The sequence below is a fragment of the Neolamprologus multifasciatus genome, chromosome 9, assembly GCF_963576455.1.
Source record: "Neolamprologus multifasciatus chromosome 9, fNeoMul1.2, whole genome shotgun sequence".
Taxonomy (NCBI): Eukaryota; Metazoa; Chordata; class Actinopteri; order Cichliformes; family Cichlidae; genus Neolamprologus; species Neolamprologus multifasciatus.
Genome location: NC_140447.1, coordinates 15,131,478 through 15,152,854, shown reverse-complemented (window position 1 = coordinate 15,152,854; position 21,377 = coordinate 15,131,478). Strand labels below are relative to the sequence as shown.

Genomic DNA, 21,377 nt, shown 5'->3' with positions numbered 1-21,377 from the left:
TTTTCTCTTGCTCTCTCTGAAGATAGTTTTTAATTAAGACCTTATTCAAACCATCAGCAGCAAACAGTCAAAAATGGGTTTGGTACTTTGCAAAAGTTTGACTGACAATGGATGTATTGTACAGTCAAAGACACACTGATAATGCTTAATTTCCACTGGGGTTCAGGATGAAGAAATGGCAAATATTTCTTCCACACGAGGAAGCCGAAGATAATGATGAACAAAGTGCCCTTCCTGTCATACTGATTTTTGATGTTTGTGTGAGTTACCATTCGTTTAATTTGTTATGGTTAAATAAAGCTCCCTATATACTGTGTGACTGCACCACAGTGTCACTTTTTTTTTTTTGCTTGCTTTTAGGTGACTGTATAAACCCATTACTGACCCCTCGAGTTTCTTTCAGGTCCTATCAGCCTTAAACAAATATAGCTGTTGTGCTGAACAGCAGCTCCAGTGAATTGCACACATTGCACCTGCCACTTAAAATAGCCAATTCAGGTAGTAATTTAACCGTGAGTGTATAAAGGTAGCCAGCTATCAATCTAAGTTTCCTGGCACTTTGCTCGCTACTACTACACAAACCTTTCACTTTTCCTCTCTTTCATAAAGTAAGTGAATACATCAACAGTGATGACGGCGGCTGCCACCGGCTGGCTTTTTATGAGTCATTTCCACCTATTACAGAAATTGCCACAAGAAAGGCGGGATTGAGAAAGGCTGTAGGCCACAGGGCATACCTTAAAAATGTTGCTCCAAATTGTGTCAATCACCTGCCACTTCACCAGTTGCTACAGGAAAATGCAATTCTCTGAAAGCTAATTCATTCATACTTGTTTAAATTTAAATGTTTCAATCTGGTTTCAGGCCGATTCAGCGGAAAAGACAAGGACAAGCGATCTTATTTGTTTTGGGTTGTTTCGTTCCATTCACCAGGCAATATCGGCGCTATCCGCTTCATCCCTGCGTTGACGTTTCTATTACGGTTCACCTGACATAACAGTGCAATCTGTATCTTTCATTAGACAATCTTCATCTGCTAATATCATGTACAGCCTGGTGGCATTTGTTGTAAGCACAATGGGATCTCCATAATTTGAATATGTATCTATTCCAGTGTAAGGTCTGCTGGAGTACCATTAACTGTCTATCTAAATACTGCTTAACATCAAATAAAGAAACAAGCACCCAAACTCTTCAGAAGTTACATACAGTGTCAAAAGAGGAATTGATTCAACCTTTCGTGAGCCCTTCACAAAGGTTATGCAGCCATTCTTCAGCAACCAGCTGTGAATTTTTGAGAAAATAAAATCCCTTTCTTTCCGCAGTCGACCTGGAGATGGTCATTATTGCTCATATTTCTTTTTCATTTAGTCTGCTGCAACAGCCGTCCTTGTGCTTCACTCAAAGGCTCATTTTAACTGTGCGGTGAATCCAAAAAGATCACGCCTGCTTTCCCCATGCTGTGTAGGCTCCTCTTGAGTTTAAAGTTCATTTTGCAACCTTACAGATGACTCACACCGTGTGATTTAGCTCCTGGATACTCTATTGACCTTTTAGTTTCTCTTTAATCAGAGTATACCTCTGTGCCTCTCTACGGAGCCCTGCTGTCTGTTCCAAAATACTGTGGATTAGCCTGAAATGACCTACATTGCTGCTAAAAACTTAACCACGCTGTTTTCTGAATATAATAGCGCAGCCTTCCTCAATATAAATCAGTAACAAATATTAAACTAAATAAAAAGTTCACTAACACCACTTGTGGCTGCCATATGTTGGATAAGAGCTGTAATAATTATTTCCTTTATCAATTATTTGGAAAAAGAATTTTCTCGACAAGCTGGTGTAAAATGTGAGAAAATAGTGAAATATCAATGATATCAGTGATGCGTTCCCAATGTTTTTTCCCCCTATAAATGTAGTTTATGGGGAGAAAAAAAAACTTATTTCCAATTAATTTTCTGTGTATCTGCTTATCTGTACTCATTAACTGAACTTTCAACACCTTGAAGCCCCCCAGTGCCTCACACACACAGTCCATTCAACCACTTTTATGTCAGCAGTTATGAGTTTGATTTTTGGACCAAGTAAATACTCATGATACTCGTGATGTTGGAATGGTTTTCCAGCTGTCTGTCACTCAGATGAGTAAAGGCAGCTGTTTTGGCGCCATCCACGTGCTCCACACCAAAGTACATTAATTGTATTTTAAATGACACGACACTTACTGTCTCCTTGACAACGGAGTGGTCCAACAGTTAGCTTGGCCTCAGAGCCTGACCTGTTGGTATCGCCCACCACGACCTGGCTGACTGGCAGGTGTTCTTGATAGACCAGGAGACCAGAATCTTCTCTCCTATAGGGTGATTTGGAAAAAAATCATAGAGGTTAAGGAATTATGGTCTTTTCACCTTGCTATATCTTTTGCTGTGAAAGAAACATTTTTTTATTCAGTTCAATTTAGAGTTTATTAAGAGCACAATAAAAACAAACAAACAATGAAATAACTGCGGAAATATCTGCCAGACACTATTCACAAATGTGTCAATATGATTTTCCATAAACAATTCCTTAGCGTTGAGGTGACACATCTCAGGTAAGTGATTTTGAGTATGAAATGAAGAAGGGAAAGCTAAATATAAAAAGGAATCTATTCAGAAAAACATCAGATACGGTAAATTGTATATAGTACATAATAATCTCACATAGGTATTGCAGTTGTTTATACACATAGGAGTATTCATACATGTACCCACATGGCCCAGATGTGGCCCACACAATGTGCTTACACATGGCCCAAAGAACCGCAAAGAATGACGGCCCTTTGGTGGCCCAGACCTGGTTTGCCAGAGGTGGCCCACACATGGGCCCGCACAAGGCCAGTTGCAGACACACTGGTGGTCCTGTGCTGGCAGTTTCAGCTCTGGCCCCAGATGTCAGCCTAATGTGTACCTTAATCAAGCCATGTAATAACAACATGTGCCAGAACATACAGTAATAGTGCGAAAGTAACATGATGAAACTCTGTTCGGACAGTGAATGGACTGATTCTTATATAGCGCTTTTCTACTCTCCCAGATTACTCAAAGTGCTCTTGAGTACAGCATGCCACATTCACTGAATCACACACTTTCTCTAAACAGAGTGCTTCCTAACCACATTCATACTCTTGACATGCAGACTGGAGGAGCCAGGGGTTGAACCACTAACTTTCCGATCAGTAGGTGATCTGCTCTACCTCCTGAGCTACCACCACCCACTGGCAAACGTGAGTAAACTGTCACTAGGTTTTGGATAAAGTGTACACTCACAAACCTGGATAAGTGTTGTTGACTACCATAGCAGTATAGTATTGCAACATGGCATTTGGGTCTTCTAACTAAAATAGGAAAATAGGAACATAAATAGTGCCATCATTGCCAGACCTGGCCCACATCTGGTTGACATACACCCTGCCATGACACCAGTCAGTCAGAAGTACCAGCTTGATGCCGGATCTGGGGAAGACCTATTTTCTATGAGCCTGGGCCACATAAACCAAACTACAATCGGGCCAGATGTGGCATGCCATCACATAAGCAGTGCCATCTACTCCAGACCTGGCCCATATCTGGATGACATACCACTTACCATGCCAGAAGTCAGCCAGCAGTGCCGGCTTGACACCAGATCCAGGCCAGACCTGTCTGCTATGTGGGTAGGACAACATGAGTGGGCATTTGCAAGTCTATAGTTGGGGGAGGTGTTATCCACAGGAATGAAGATTTTCTTTTGTTTATGCTGTTAGATGCTGTACCAGCTGTAGTACTGGTTACTACTTAAAGAATACTTTTAACTGAGCCTATTAGTAAACTTCCAAACAGTATCAAGACTGTCACTTTGGTCTTTTTTACATGTAGCACACATGAAATAGTCACTTTCAGATATGTTTACACCTCAGTACACGTTATGTGATTTAGACAAGGGAGCGTAAGGGAGGCTGCATACAAGGAGTTCACTCACACAGTGTGAATTCACCAGAGAATTACCTGCTCTATTTTCACATCGGTGCAATGAGACATCACACAGGCTCTGTGTTAGATAGCTAGCAGGTTAAACACCATTTAGGGTCTGATCCAATTACCTCTAATGAATCAAGTCTCACTTTTAATTTGAGTAGGTTTACATCAGTGTAGTGGGTTAGGTGTGCTGTGTTTAACACAGATCAAATTCAAGATTCACCCTTTAGACATCGATAGATGTCTTTAGATCTAGCCAGGTGATCCTCTTTGAGGACCGTCTGCAGACACCTTCAGCTCTTTCTTCTTGTCTTTAGCCAGTCTGCTCAGTCACAATAAGGCCCTGTCACCTCAGGACTTAGTTGCTGAAACTGAGCATGTCTGTATCTGTATTCACCCTGTTGCTATAGTAAAATTATCAACAAATTCCAAAAGCCCTAGTTCCATCAATGGCCTGCATGTTGTGCATTAGGTTTTGCTGTTTTCACCACATATTCTCTTACAATTGCTTTGATAGAGGATAATCTTTCCTTCATAGAAGTCTGTTCATTTTTTTCCGAGTGTTTTTTGCAAACTGCAACCCAGCCAACCCAGCCTTTCTCCTCTTCAGGCTTCTGAACTGTTTGCTTTTTTTCCTCTAAGACTCTGCTTATGCCCATGCGTGTTTATTGATGTGAAAATGTTCACACCTACATGTCAGACAGCACTGTAGACTTCCTGTACAATATTAGAGTGTTTTTTTTGTAATGCTTCCTCGCCAGCAAACAGAAGTGGCTGCAGATTATGTTTTCATGTGTTCCGTCTGTCTTTGATACCATATTTTAATTTCATTTCTGTGCTGACCAATGCATTCTGGAACTCTAATGAGAACTCTAATTAAAGACAGCGTGCAGGGACGTGTGCATCTGAGTAAGCATGTGTGGATAGACACTTGCACATTTCTATGTGCTGCCAAAAGTATGGGTAATGAGTGCAAACAGTTGGTAAAATTTCAAAGCTAACTTAGACAAACAATAAGACACTGATGCGTACAATATTAACAGAGAGAACAAGGCACTGTAAAATTTATTTGTAAATCTCATCAGTTTTCGAGATGAGGAGGGAGACATGAAAGCAAATTAAATCTCTTCTTCTTGCTAATGCTCAGTAATTACTCTCAAAGAGGAGGCACATGCATACACACACTCACAAACAGCGATGCAACAGCTTTTAATGAGAATATCCATCAGCTGGCTAAAAGAGCTTTAAAACGCAAACTGTTGGTTCTGGATGTAAGCACCCCTCTTAAATAAACACATCACTGATAGTGACTGAATGATGAATGCATTCATCATTCAGTCACTATCAGCCTTTGAAGTTTGACACATCACCACACTGTCCAGTTAAGGCTGGATATTGCACTGTCAGCTTAATGCAAACGCTACATTAGCATAAGTGACGAATTTAGTGCTATCAAAAATGTAATAAATAAATAAAAATGTAAATACTCCGTGGGTTTTTCATTTTTGGGTTCAGCTTATGCGGTAAGAAAAATAAGAAGAATCGACGGTCGGTATTAAACATAACAAGCAGTTAATAGACAAACTGACCTTTACAATTTCATATAAACTGCAATTATTTTAGAAGCAGTTAAATGTCTGAGGTATGTCTGAGGAATTCATCTGCCCTGGTGAGAAAATCTGTGGGTGAGTTAATGGAATAACAAACACTCCTCTTCCTTACTGAAGTGCCAGTGAGCGTGGTATGTATGTACATAACCCTGTGAAACTTCTTTGTTTTTATAGCAAAAGCCTAGTGATAATAAGTGACAGAATCATTTTTATCTAGGTTGGCAAAAAAAAGTCACCACTGAATTCTCCACTCATTAGTAACTGTAGCGTTAGCTTTCCTCTCTACGACACATGCATTCAACTTATTATCATAAAAGTAGTATCCTGGTTATTAGAAAGATTAAAGTAGTTTGCAGTGGGTAAAAATGAAGACTTTAGCTGCACAAGATGGTCTCCAAGAAGCTTTATGGATAAAAGCTAATGCATAATGCAGGAAAAAGGCTTTCCCATGATGCATGTAGTATTCATGTAATACAAAAAAAGAGCTACTTAGTAGCTTGAAAACTACTTAGAAATGGCTCTCTAATTGCAAAACTAAAACAGTGAACTTTAAAGTCTGACTCACCATTGTTTGACGTCAGCATCACAGTTGCAGTCGTACTTGGGGTCGGTGCAGTTCCTGTCGATGCCACAGGCACATTTCTGGATGCCAGGCCCCGATCCACCCCAGTAGAAGTGTTTCTCGTTCCCTCTGCCAACCCACCACGTGTAGGGTGTCCCGTCTGGGGATAGAAGACAAACATCCAGAAAAGAAGCCTATAGGTTATTTCCGAAATGGAGAACATGTCAATGTGACCCTGACAGAGAAGTGCACAAAACAGATTAAAACATCTTTTTCTAAAGGCAATAAAGTTGTGCTGCTAGAGTTACAGGTGATTGATTGTTCAAAATTGTAACTGTTTGAGGCTCTTTTTTTGCGTCCATGTGAATTATAGTGACAATTGGCAGCTGCACGGTGAATATAACTCATTTGCTCAACATGTTTTATGCAGCTGGATGGTAAATGCCTTTGAGACCGCAAGGCACACTTAGACACACATCACACCTGTGCTTTTACAGATCTATTAAAACAGCTTCAGCGCCGTTGCATACATTTATCTTTTCTATGCACAAACCACTGCATGTAATTGTTTGAGTGAGTGTCGGTACTTCAAAACCACATCTGCGGACACACAAACACCTCTCTGTGTTTGTATGTGCCCGTTCATGTGTGTATGTGTGATTTTTAATGAGTGGATAAAAGGTGAAGGATCGCTGCTTTTCAATAAGAAATGTAATATTGTTTTCTTTTCCACGGATAATGTATTCTGGCATGGGACAGTAACTAGGCAGAGAGATAGGTGTAAATATTTCGGTGGCTGGCAATATATCACAATAACAGCAAGAGAGAATGAAACAATATTACGTTTCCCTCTTTATTCCGAGAAAATAAGCCGCATTGTCAATATCATTTTGTCAAATTTCTTTAGAGACAATGAAATCTCCCGAGCCCCATTTTTTACAGAAGGGAATTGAAGCAGACTTTTGATGCAGCACAATTGCATTGAGAGGTGTGATATACTGAATTATTACATTTTTTGGGGGGGTGGGACTAGGGGCTAAACTCCAGGAAGAAGAAACAGACGTGTTTCTATTGTGTGTCTAAATGGTTATGTGTTTGGCTTTGGTGACCTGTGGGGTTACTGCCTTCATAAAGAGAATTAGCCTCATCTCTCTTCAAGCTACTGTTCAGACAAGCCATTGTCAACAGGATTAACAGTGCCTCCTCAAGAGACTTCACAATCCTCTCAATTCACGTGTTTGTGTGTGTGTGTGTGTGTGTGTATTGTCGTATTTTTGTACAATAGAGAGGCCAAGTTTGAATTTAAGTCAAAGTTAGACCTCATAGTCTCACATTTAAGTCAGTGGTTATCACAGATGGCACCCATCTAGCAAACAACCCAGTACTAGTATCAAGTACTGCTTTCAGACACATAGACTTTTTGTTGTTGTTGTTTTTGTTCACAGTATCAGTAACTTACAATTTGAAACCAAAAAGAAGGTATAGTGTCATAAAAACAAGAAAACACAAATATATATTTTTAATTGTCTAAAACCTGTTTCATACTAAAAGTTGTACTGTTATTTATCAGGCCAATAAAAAACTGAATTCACATTTTTATACCTAAATTTGAGCAGCCAGAAACTGATAAAGCCTAATGTTCATCCACTACTTTTCTTCAGGTTCTTCAACTTTTCTTTTTAGAAATGCAAGTAACTGTAATTTGGCATCTTAATCAAACAATAATATTGTACCTTATTATTTTCTCAGCTTTATTCATAAAACTGTTAATTTGAAATTTTGTGGATAACAACAATAATTATATTTTATCACTAAAAACACAATTTCAGTTAAAGAGCTTGCACACACTAGTGGATGAACCAATACACGCACACAAATAAAAAAAGATATTTTGGTAATTATCAGTGCTATTATTTTAGGGCAGCCAAGGCATAAACCTAACACACATTCATTTGTGTTAAAGATTTTCTTCTGTGTAAAATAACTATCGAATTACTTTTTCTGTAATGAAATGTAACCATGATTTTCTGAACTAAGGGTCTAGACCAGGGGTCCCCAATCTCAGTCCACGAGGGCCGGTGTCCCTGCAGGTTTTAGATGTGTCCTTGATCCATCACAGCTGATGTAAATGGATAAATTACCTTCTCAACATGTCTTGAAGTTCTTCAGAGGCCTGGTAATGAACTAATTATGTGATTCAGGTGTGTTGACCCAGGGTGAGATCTAAAACCTGCAGGGACACCGGCCCTCGTGGACTGAGATTGGGGACCCCTGGTCTAGGCTCAATCGCTGGATCCTGAACATGTCCTAGCACCTTTGTCTCATTATGAAACAGACCTACTATTCACAGTCTTGACTCTGATAACAGCCGTACATAATCATAATCATTTTGGGGTCTTTGTGGTTATATTCCGACATTGTTACACCTCAATTAGGTAGTTGTTTTATTTAATTAGACCCGCTTTCAGCGTTGTTGTTTTACATATTATTTCCCTGAGATATCTGAATTTGCTACAAGCTCATCCTCATTCATCAACTGATTCTCCAGCAATATTTCCCCAGTGGATATATTTTAGAACACAACAACGCCGGCAATAACATCAGCTCATGACGCTTCACAAAGTGCTTCTTCAGCTGATGTGTGACTTTTTGACAAAGCATCATTTCCCCCAGGTCAGCATGTACAAACCTGTGAGGGAGTTTTGCTGTTGACAGAGACATTAGCTTCTAATATGACAGGGCAGGTAGTTTTTTTTTTAAATCTTAGGCCAATCATTCTCTGTAAATAAAAACCTTCTTAATGAATATTTTGTATTTCAATTATTTCTTATTTAAGTTTAGATTTAATTTATAAAATATTTTCTGTTCTTACATTACAAGAAAATAAAATCTGGGTCTTTATAAAACTGCGTGATTTTTGTGTCCCTTTGCACATTACCACATTTCAAAACCAATTAAAATAGATAACTTGGTTGTAAAAGCACTCTCTGCTGGTTTATTTGATCTCTTTCCAGCACACACACGCCATGATAATGATTGTATTTCTTGTACAATGCATAAACAATCAACCATGGACAATCTATAGTTAATACTGGTGGTGCTGAGGTGAGTGGTGGGGACGCAAATCAAAATTCTAAGGCCCCATAAAACCTTGGGCAGACTACTTTAAACACATAATTAAAGGGATGTTCCTTCTAGCTCTTGTATAACTGCAGAGTAAAAGTAGTTAAGCATTAGGAAAAACTTATGACTGCATGAACAAAGGAACTGCCTGTATTCAATAACTGTGCTCACAATCCTCTTTCTACAGCACAAAAAAGACATCACAGGAGAAAAAGCATCTCGGGCTTATGCCTAATGTAGGCTTGGGCTCTATAAACACCAAACACACATAAATACACACATGTACTGACTGCTAATTTATCACTGTAAGTAGGACTTAAAATGACCGTTATTGTGCTGATAATGGAAGGTTAGCCAGTAATTATGTCTGATTATGCACAGTAAGGCTGTGCTGTGGGTGCTGCATTTAAAGCTTGGTTCAGAATAGTGATTTTTCTTTTCTGACTCACTATTCTGCTGAGGTCACACACACACACACACACGCACACAGAGCAGGGAACTTGAGGTTATATTTCACTGAAGTCGATGACAAAAATGCTTCATCCACAAGTGAAATAAAAGTGACTGTAAGCAAGTAGGAGTATGTTCACAAACTCCTGTCGAAGTAGCAGAACATGAACTTACAGAGATGTGTTGTTTTGTAGTAAATTGCAGTTCATTATACATCCTTTTTTTTTTTAAAGAGACTTATAGCAAATCATTCAGAATGAATACTGAATGCGGGCCATGGGTAGGGCTTAGAGTAGGCTGAAATGACCTGGAGTTAATGTAATTAATGAGTGATTAAATCTGACATATCTATATTACTACTGGATGAGTTAATTTTTTTTGCATGCTGGAACCTAGTGTTGCTTCCAGTGACGGCATGAAGATACAACCTGAGTAATAAAAGAATGATGACCTATGATGTCTTCATGGTGCAGAATTACTTATAAATAAGGCACATAATAATCTGTTTTAGTTTTCTTTGCATCTGATATTCACTGCTCTTTATGGATTTAGCCAGCTGAATTCAGTAAGATATAAGCAGATGCTACCCAAACAGCATAGCTGATTTCCAACCCCTACTCACTATAAAGCTAGCATAAAAGGTATATATGAGCTGATGTCTGCTGCCCTTGATGTAACCTAGTAACAGTACCCTAGGTGTAACCAGTTCAGCATAGTACATCATTTTACTGGCTGTTTTGTCCAGGCAAACTGACCAGTTTTGCCTGGACAAAACAGCCTGGTATTTTTATGCAACCTGGAAAAAGACTAAACTAATTTACCTCAATAAGTTTTGCAACAAACTTCCATAAAACATTATTTAGCGAGCATAATGTAAGGGAGTCCAGGGATTATAGTAAAAATGTTTTTTGTTCCAGCACTTATATCTCACATAATATTTGTGTATATTGAGTTCTTAAATTTTGACATGAAATAAAAAATAATGTTACAAAATTCCAGTTTCTGCAGTATCAGTACCAATCAAAATATACACTTGAATAAAAAAAAGTTCTTAGTTGTGATTTTGCCATAAAATCTGAATACTTCTTCATAAAGCTACAACAGGGGTGGTGGGCTGGTGTCCTGCAGGTTTTAGATGTGTCCTTGAGACCAACACACCTGATTCAAATTGCTACATTACCTCCTCAACATGTCTTGAAGTTCTCCAGAGGCCTGGTAATGAACTAATCATTTGATTCAGGTGTGTTGACCCAAGGTGTTATATTTAAAACCTGCAGGACACTGGTCCTTCAGGCCTGGAGTTTCCCACCCATGCTCTACAATTTAGTATCAGGGAGGAAGGGGGATGTTGTTACATTTAACCCTTTGTTACATCCATCCTTGGTTCCCCCATAACTAAACTAAGGTAAACTCTAAAACAAACGAGGACACTTAATGTAAGATTTAAATTATAAAATTATAATACAAAGAGCAGTGAGCAAGGTTTACCTTTAAAAAAAATTCTTACTAACATCTCTCTCCATTTATCAGTGTGGCATGTATGTTTTTCTCTCCCTTGGAAATACAGTAGTAGCTACTAACAGACAAACTGTGCAGAAGCAGTTTGTGTTTGGTGATGCTTGTTGCTGGGGTCAAAAAGTTGCATTTGATCACCTGTCATTTTAATAATGTAGCTAGTGCTTAAATAGAAAGCAACCTTGTGTCTGTACCACGAACTTAAGATTCAAGGTTCAAGGCTCAAAAGGGCTCACTATCATTTTGCATGGTTTTTCAGACATACACAGGCTGCAATGGAATGTTGTGTCTCACCAGCCTCTACAGTGCAATAATCAGTAAAAAGTAAAAATACAGTATGACAATCAAGCAGCAGCTTGCTGAGACACTCAGCAAACTCAGGTGTAAACAATCACACCCACTGAGCTCACGAAAAGGGATCTGTTGAAGGTACAAGTGTGCCGTGGGATGTCATTATTTTCTTGTTACTGAGCATTTATCTCCATGCTGTCACCGGAAGCAACACCACCCTCCAGCACACAAAATATTAACTCACTCGACCGTAATATATATTAACTTGCCTCTTAGATTTAATCACTTATTAAATGAAGGACCCTGGTTGTGACTGCAAACCTTTCTCAACCCCTGAGTGGTAACCTGAAATACACTTTCCTAGAAATGTACGTACAAGTAATTTTGACACAGTCAGCAAGTATTGTGATTGGCCTGTTTACTACCATCTATTCCTCCTCCTATGGATGTCTGTCTGCTTTTTTCTCTCCGCAATTTTTGAATGGCTCAGTGAGAGAATAATAGCCATAGCCTCAATATAAGGAATAATAATCATAGCATTAATCAGATGTCAGCAAATTCCTGAAGGGAGATTATTAAAATTATTGGAGTGGATGTAAGGGGATGTACAAAGAAGTGGGAAAAGAGCGAGAGAGACAGACAGAAAAAAAGAAAAAAAACCCAAAGAACATAGTAACTGCCATCTCATAAGAAATGCCAAGAGATGAACACAAGGCCCCTTGCATAGGTTATGTTGTAGGTGTCACAGAGGTTCACTGCAGAAGTGACAGAAACCAAAACATGTAAAGGACTGCATCCAGACACACTTACAAGAAGTGTGTCTGAAGATAAATTCATCACAGTTGTGAAGGTGAAAAAGCTGCAAGCTAATGATTCATATAATACTGTAGATACATGGTTGCTATTTGCTCTTCAGTAGCTGTTAATAGTACAAAATAATTAAACATTATGGTTAATGGCAGTCTCAGAATACCACAAAACTGTGTCCGTTGCTGACAATAATTAACAATAATGAGTTGTCCCTTAGGGGAGAGAGTTTAATACTGCCCTTTGTACTTTAACTTTATAGACAGCTCATCATAGCTATAGGACAGACCTATAACTATGTTTTTCTTGTACTCTTTTTAATCATCGTTATGTTTTTATTCCCTCACACAACATCAGTTAGTGCCTGTGTTGTCTGTCAGGAAATGTAAATAAATCCTAGGCTACACCAGGTAAACATTACCAAGCCTCCGAGTGCATTTCCTCCATCACTCGGCTAGTCCTTAAACTCATTGCTTGGCCTCTCACTTTCCTTACCATATAATAACACAGGTTTTTCAAAAGGTGAGGAGAGAGCACAAAATTGCTTTCACAGAAAAAAGTCCACTTGACCCATTTCATAATTTGTTTTTCAGAGTATGTCGAGAAAAGGAGGAGACAGGAGAAGATGTGTAGGAGTAACGGCAGGGCATCAGGTGAAATGAGAGCTATGTATTGTGCCAGTTAAACTCTCCTGTGTGATTCACTTGGCCGTGCCAAAACAAACAACTCAGGAGCGGAGAACGAAAGGAAGAGGGCGGAGGGGGAGATGAGAGCACGACAGCATGGATGGATGAAGATGTGAGGGAGGAGAGATAGAATCGTACTGGCAGGGAGTTCATACGGAGATCCGCAGAGAGAGAGGGCACTGCCAAGATTAGGCTCAGCAGCATGTTTGTGTGTGCAAGAGCATGTCTGTGAGTATATGAAGAACAGAGACCATGTGTTTGCATCTACAAAAGTCCTGGGTTTAAAAAGCAGGTGCAAACTAGCGCTGTGCGATATGACCAAAATCTCATATCCCGATATAAGAATGATATCGTCCTGATAACAATATAAATCACAAAAATGTAACATTTTCTTTAAATTCTGTGAATCTCGGGCAGCTCGACTTCCAGCTGCGCATCATGTAGCTGGAGTCGAGTGTTTTAACAGATGCATGAAACGATACATTTTTAGACATAAGTTGTAAAGGCCTCAGTTTTCTTTGTGAGTATTTATTACACAGGGTGCTGCGGGAAAAAGCCTGTTCCAACGTTTGAGTCTAAGGTTTATTTTTTAGCACCTGGCGGCTCTTTTTTACTTCTCATCCATAAATAATCTGCTCTTTCACGTGATTCAGTTTATTTTGTTTATTAAGTCTCAACAGGATCTTGAGCTTTATTGTGAAAGGTGTATGTGGAACATAAACAAGCAGACACTCGATGCTGTTACCGTCGTTGTTGCTAACAACAACTCATAAAAACAGGCGCTTGTCTGTCTGTAGTGTGGTTATGTTAAATATAAGAGAACGAGAGAACTTTAAGAAATTAATATAGCCACTACAGTGACCATCAAAACGATGAAAAAATATTGCCGTAAACAGTTTATTTTGCGACACCACGAAACAAACGATAGCGTAAAATGAAACGATAGATGTTTTAATATCTTCATCCGATATATATCGTTATATCCAACAGCCCTAGTGCAAACTATCACAATTCCCACATAAATATGATAAACATCAATGTGGGTATTCAAAATTCCATCTGACCGAATCAAAACAACAGGAAAACTGCTTTGAATTTGATATAAAAGTGATTAAAAATGTGCTGCATTCTCTTAGGATTTGCAGTAGATAATCCTCTGTGTGTGAAAATTTGGCTTAATTCTAATTTGTCGATGCAAAGAAAGGAGACCATCATTAAGCTGAAAAATCAAAGTAAACCTTTCAGCGAGATGGAAAAAACATCTGGAGTGGCCAAATTAGCAATCTGGTAAACTCTGAAAAATGAATGAATGCACCAGCCAGCTCAGAAACACTCGTCCTGGAAGACCACAGGCAACAATTAAGGTGCAAATTTTTTTCCTTGGTTAAGAAAAACACATTCACAACCTTTAAAAAAACACTCTCTAGAAAGCAGGAGACAAAAAGGGGTTTATCAATCCATCTTTTTACATGCTCATCTAACCTGGAGCTTATCCCAGCTAAAAGCTTTGTGAAACATGAAACACACCTAACAGGCCACAGGGTTAACCGATCAAACTCACATTTTTACCTGGGCCAGATGATAACCCAGAAATTAGAGTTGAACCACGTCAGTGAGATCCAAGTATTGGATTAACATTTACTGAGATGATCTCCAAAATAAAATGATGAATAAATAAACACTCACACATGCTAAAAATGTTTTGCGTCATGTTTCTGGTGTCACTCCTTACAGCCATCCTCACCCCTTACTTTCTCCTTCATTGCAAAATCCCCAACAAAAGTGCTAAATGTTCATGGGAGATGAGGAATCAGACATGACAGACTGATAAGGCCCGGGGCTGTGTTCCTCTTCTGTCCTCGGGGACAGCCACACAACAGCACTTATTGTGATGGGTTTATCTATTTGTTATCCCAAAAGCACACATAACGGGCTCATAGTCACACCTACAGCCACACTCACATATATTTATCCCTGCTCTTATCCAGAGAAGCTAACGTCTTTATTTTCATCATTTCTGCTGTATTTTGTGGAGACTCATACTCCCCAAAGCAAAGACACATGAGCAGTAGACAGTAAAAGCAAAGAATGAAAGAGGAAAAGAAGAAGTAAAAGACACATATTGGGAACTGTGAGATAAGAGTATTGACAGCAAGAAACAGAAAGAAAGTGGATAAAAAAAAAAGGATCAGGAAAGTGTAAGATCCTTGTCTTACAACTATTGATCTTAGCAAGTAATCTGATCATTCGGAATGAGTCCCACTGAACCAAACGGGTCCACAGCAGCCTTTTTATATATTTATATTATGACTAGAACCAAACTCATATATTGTTATATCTAATTCAGAAATGGCATCATCGTAGACAGTCTTGTGTCTAAAACAATAAATGTGATGTATAACACATGAATAACAACAGAATTTAAAACTATTACTGCAAATAGTTGAAAGACATTTAAAATGTTAACACTGAGAAATAATATTAAAAAATTCAAAACACAGAGATTAATCTTTGCAAGCAAGGTGTAATGCTGAAAGCTATTACTAATTAAGTGCCATTAATACTGATCAATACATAGTCAGTCAGGACTCAGTTAGCATCTGAAAAGTTCATGACAGTACAATTAGAAAAAGGCTGAACAAGTACGGTTTGTTTGGAAGGGTTGCCAGGAGAAAGCCTTTTCTCTCTAACAAGAACATGGCAGCACGGCTTCGGTTTGCAAGGTTGCATCTGAAAATAAGATCCTGCAAAACTTCTGGAACAATGATCTTTGGACAGACAGCACCACAATGGAGATGTTGCATAGCACCATGCTTGGTGACAACCAAACACAGCATGTCAGCAAAAATGCCTCACACCAACTGTCGACCATGCTGGTGGAGGGGTGATTATTTGGGCTTGTTTTGCAACGACAGGACCTGGACATCTTGCAGTCACTGAGTCGCTCATTAACGTCTTTGTATCCAAATATATTCTAGACAAAGACAAACCATATTGCAACAATATGGCTTCAGAGTAAAAGAATCTGGGTGCTGTGGCTGCTGTATTTATTTGTCACCTAGTGATGCACAATAAAAGGACAAAATATGGCAAAAGAGCTGAAATCCTTTATTAAACAAGAATGTGAAAATATTTCACTTTAACTGTGAAGCAATTGGCCATTTACAGAGCAGTAAACCTGCTTTTGTTCCAACATTTCTAAAATATACATCAAATTCTTAATATTTTGAATGTGTTTAAACAGTTTTGTATCTGTTAGACTATTAGACTTTGTAATTATTGCCCTTTTGCAATGAAAAAAAAATAGACAGGTGTAGTGTCTGCCTTATATAAAAGCAGAAATTTCAGGAGCTTGTGGTTTGATTGTAATGCCAGACTGGTCTGAAGTACAGAGACAACAATCATTTAAAGTCCATAACACCCATAATATCCATTAAAATTGCTCATACTAGGCACAAGTACCAGGGCCACGCTCAGTTCATATCAGGGGATCACACCCCTGCCAGTCAGACTAGGAACTGAAAGGTCAGTGGATCCAAAATGGCACTTGATATGCTCAGCTGCTCATATCCCCAGTGTAGGAGATAATGGCTTTTAAGAAAGGTGGGCAGTTTGAGTTGAAATGCCAGAATGGCATTCATAACCCTATTTGGCTTTCTCATAAACCTGTCTCAGGCGTCACCTTTTAGTTTGTGCCTTTCTTACTGCAGCTATAAGAGCGGTCATTATCGATTTCTTCTCTGACCCCGCTGACTGACAGGTGTCTGTCAGAGAGCTGCTTCACAGTATGTACAAACTCATGCATGGATGAGAATACGCTTTTATTCTGCTGTCTGCATTGATCTCTATGGGGTATGAATGTAAATCAATATTCTTCTTCTCTCTCCCCTAACAAGAGCAGCTCCTGTATTATTGAGAAAAAAAAGTTAAAGGCCAGAATATGTCTTATGCACACTGGCAAACACTTGTCTTTGAAGAAAAAGAACCACCAACAAAATCCTGCATACCCATTCACACGCAAATGTGCCCCTGCTCTTACCTAAAGTGCTCTGGAGAAAGTAACACATGCAAACACTTTTAGTTTTAAAAAGCTTTCACACTAAGTCATGGATCAAATCGTCTTTGTCAGGGCATTGTTGACTTTTGCTCTGTGTTTGCTCTTTTTCTCCCCCTTTTTTTCTGGAGGAGAAGCTGTGGGTACATTAGCCATGCCCTGAGAGCTCTATGGAGAATTTAATAAATGCACTGTGAGCTTCTGTGCATATCTGAGAACCAGAGAGCGTATAGGTGTGCTGTTTTCTTTGTCTTCATCCTTTCGTTTATCTGTAAAAGTGCATGCGTGTCTTTGTCTTCTCTTCTTTGCTCCTGTTAATGTTTTTCTGGGACTTTGCCTGGCTCCCCTGTCTCTTTCTATTGTCTCAATTCTTCTCATCTTTCTAACCACCTATCCATCAAAACACTACACAAACCTCCCCAGTTTCTCCCATCTCTATTGCCCCCCAACATATTTAGGCCTCTCTACCTCACACTGCCCACCTTTTCCTTGCTCTCTCTTATCTCCTGGTCTCAGAGGCCTCTTTTCCTTTATCTATCTTCCTATTACGTCTCTCTACCTTCTCTTTGCACTCTCGGATCTCTTGCTCTATCAGGGTACTCTTTTCCCCTTCTCTTCTCTCTGTCATATCTGCTTTGCACACCTTTGCCTTGCACTCTCATATCGGCTGGTCTCAGTGGCTTTTCTCTCTCTCCCTCTCTCCATGCTCTATATCTGTCCATCTATCCCATGTCTCCATAACTCTTTCCTAGCATCTACAATAATCTCTTTATGTTCTTATTAGTCCCGTTATAATCTACCCTTTAATCCATGCTAATTGCAATCTCCTCTTGCTCTGATCCTGATCTGAAGATGTATTTGAAACACGCCCCGCCCTCCCCGTCTATCCTCTTTGGTTTGATCTGCTAAGAACTACAGTGCATACCAAAATATCAAATGGCTGTGATCTGAAAGCCCTTGTAACTCTTCGTTGACTAAATCGGTTGGTAAAAGGAATACACTAAGTCAACTGCCTTAATGTTTTTGACACTAGCAGAGAAACTGTGTAAAATAGTGCTTGTTTTGTAAGTAAGGCCATTCAAAAGCAGTTTTTCTTTCACTGACCAACAACTGGTGGTACTGCTAGCACAAAAATGGATTTAATGAAAGTTTTTGGCCTCAAGGAGACACAATTAGAAAAGCTAGCCATTATATTAAATACTGTGTGAGTACTGCTAATGGGTATATTCTCTCTTAAATGCAGTGGAAATGAAAAAAAAAAAAAAGCAAAAGCATAACAGCCTTTTTTTTTAATGCTTTCTGTTGCACAAAGTGAAAAAAAGTCTGTAAATCCCTCATTTTGGTAATGGAGAGAGGAGGTTAAAGAGAAACACTGCAGAAATGAATTTTGTTGCTGCCTGCAGTGCGAGCAATGTCAGGAAAGACATCTCCGTTGTCTACATCAGAACACACCGCAGACACCACTGTGGAAGGATAATGAGTAATTTCAACAGTTTTTACCTGAGAGCACCCGCAAAGGGATCCACCATACTGACATGTCTGAGGCCTTCCTGCACATACCGCTCGGCACTTTATGCTCTAGTGAATTCATCCTGCATACTCGCGGACACATCTACCTTATTCTTCACAGGTCATCAATCTGTGTATCCGTCCATTAAATGAAAATACATTGTAAAGAGTAGAGAGTGGGAGGAAGCTGAAATTAATATCAGTGGTTGTACCTCTAATTGGCTTGCCTGCTTTTCAAAGGACATGGGGCATACGTAGGTATTTTTTCAAAATACAGTCCGTGCATAGACAAAAAAACAACTCCGGCAGCAACTGCAGCTGACAAAACTGTGGGCTGATGATGACTGTAAATAACCATAATCATCATTACCACAAGGTAATCTAAATCTGTGTGTGCGTTTCTGTGTGTCTGAGCGCCTGTGAGCATAGGTCACATTAAATGTCCTCTCAAGTCAAGGTTGGTGGGCAAATAATAATAATAAAGTTTATTTATATAGCACTTTTCTTAACAAAGCTACAAAGTGCTTCATAGAAAATGTTTTTATTTTTTCACATATCCAAGACCTTGCTATAAACATCAAAAGAAAAAAAAAACCAATACAAATAGAAAGCATAAAAGAAAAAATAAATAGAAATAAAACCAGCAGTTGAGACCTATTATATGTTTTTGAAGGCTTTAAATGTTCAAGAGCTCTAAAAGACAATAAGGAAGATGAAATTCTGATCTCAATAAGCAGAATGTTTGACAGTTTGTCAAAAGGTCTAAAGTATAACCAGCAGCACCCCATTCACCAATTCAAGTATTTAAGTGCCCAGGCACATTGGGGAACAAAAAATCATTTTTATAATTCAGATCAAGGCTGTTTAATCCTTTAAAAGTCATTAGTATAATTTGGACAACATTTCCAAAATTTAACAGCCAACCAGTGTGAATTTGCTAGTACTGGAGTAATATGTTGACATATTTTGGTGCCAGTTTAAATCTGAACTAACCAGAACAAAAATGCAGTTGCATAAGAAGCACTGCACTAATCAAGGTGGGAATAAATAAAAGGATGATCTAATTTTAGGACGTTTTTCAAGCTGATAGATGCATAACTGGACAATGTTGTTTTTACTTAAGATTCCTTGACATATCTGGAATATGCTTGGCCTATTTGAAAGAGCTAAACATAACTAAAACACTGGATTTATCCTCAGTAAACTTTAGAAAGTTTAATGAAGATAATGAAGACAAAGCCAGAACTATCAAGAGAACTGTTTTGTTTGTTTGTTTTTTATAGCAGAGGGACAGATAACTGTCTTCTGTAAAACTGTGATAAGTGATGTCATTACTATCAAAAAGCATGCGCACTGAAAACAAAAGTGGGCCAAGGACACAGCCTTGAAGAATGCCATAATTAAAATGAGCAGCAGAGGAGGAAGTGTTACCTTGGGCCTCATTTGGATAAGTTCAAAGATATAAAAGATGTAAAGCAGATCCCTTGATCCCAACTCAGGCTTCAAGATAGTGGAAGAGACGAGAGCGTGCACTTAAATCTCAGTTTACTACGACTGAGCATTCATTTAACTTATCTTAATCCTGAAACCTGAAGTGTTGAAAAAATATTTATAAAAGATATTTGCTGTGTTGATTTCTCTATATAAAAAAAAAGAAACGTGTTTGTAATTATCAAGTAATTGTCCATTCAGATTAAGCTTATTTAAGTTTCTCTCAGGAGAAATATGTCATGGCGAAAATGGTCTTTGTAAAGACACTCTCCATTTCCACTCCCCTCTTTTACTCACACCATCCATGTCGATACATGCCTGTCAGACTTGTCATATGGATGAGGATACAGTGAGCAACACTCATAATTGCACAGGAAGATGTGCGGGTCGTAAACAACTCAGCAGCAGAGAGCAAGCGGGAGACAAAAAGTAAATTAGAGAGAGGGGAGGGTAATAGGAGTTTAGAAAACAAGCACAGAGGGAAAAAAATGACCCCGAAAGCAGAAAGGGAGACGTCACATTGCGAGGAAATGACAAGTGATAAGGGAGAAGCAAAGGATCGGTGTGACAGAGATATCGTTAAGAGAGCGAAAACGGGAGCAGCTTTGCAGTCCGTCACTGACATATTGTTATATTTGAATAGAACAAGAGAACTATAGGAGTTGTGAGAAAACTCACAGCTAAGATGTGATGATTTGTGTTATCCCCGAAGGTAAATTGTCACCGCTAAACTTCATCTCACCTCCTAATTAGAAGCTGTTTCATCCAGAAAGAAAAAAACAAATTGGGGAGGGGGGCAGGGTACGCTGTCATGTTACTTTAGCTGTGAGTAGAGAATTCATGTGGAAAAACTTCCATTGTTGCCTTGATAATTATTTAGAGTCATCATCAAAAGATGTGTTCCTTCAAGTGAAAACCTCACATTTTTGTTGACATCAGTGAAAAAATTCATAACAAAAATTATGTCATACGATTTGTGTGATATCAATATGTTTGTGTTGTTCCTATAGCACTTTAGTTAATGTTACATCAGGCAAATTATTGCAACTGACTAATCAACACACACATACACTTGAAAGAAATAAAATAAATAAGTGTAGGGAAAAGATCACACTTGGGAGTTCAGCTGCAGGGCTTTCAATGTCAAACAGGGTTTTATCTCTGATTTGAGTGTGTAACACGGTGCCAGTGCAGACACAGCGATAACACCTTTAACACCCCTCTCTTCAAATGTTAATATTTTCTTAGTGGAATAATATTTTTTTGAAATTATTCATTAGAGCA

At 38.8% G+C, this 21,377-nt stretch overlaps 1 protein-coding gene across 2 annotated transcripts in view; it reads right to left on the bottom strand.

Annotated features, from left to right (window-relative positions):
• Positions 1–21,377, bottom strand: part of cntnap2a (contactin associated protein 2a) — a 389,684-nt gene that overhangs the window by 70,796 nt on the left and 297,511 nt on the right. For both annotated transcript variants that reach the window (XM_085173176.1, XM_085173177.1), the window contains exons 16-17: positions 6,171–6,327; positions 2,226–2,353 (exon numbers count right to left, since the gene is read on the bottom strand). In XM_085173176.1, the coding sequence (XP_085029302.1) occupies positions 2,226–2,353; positions 6,171–6,327 (285 nt within the window). The remainder of the gene's footprint in view (positions 1–2,225; positions 2,354–6,170; positions 6,328–21,377) is intronic.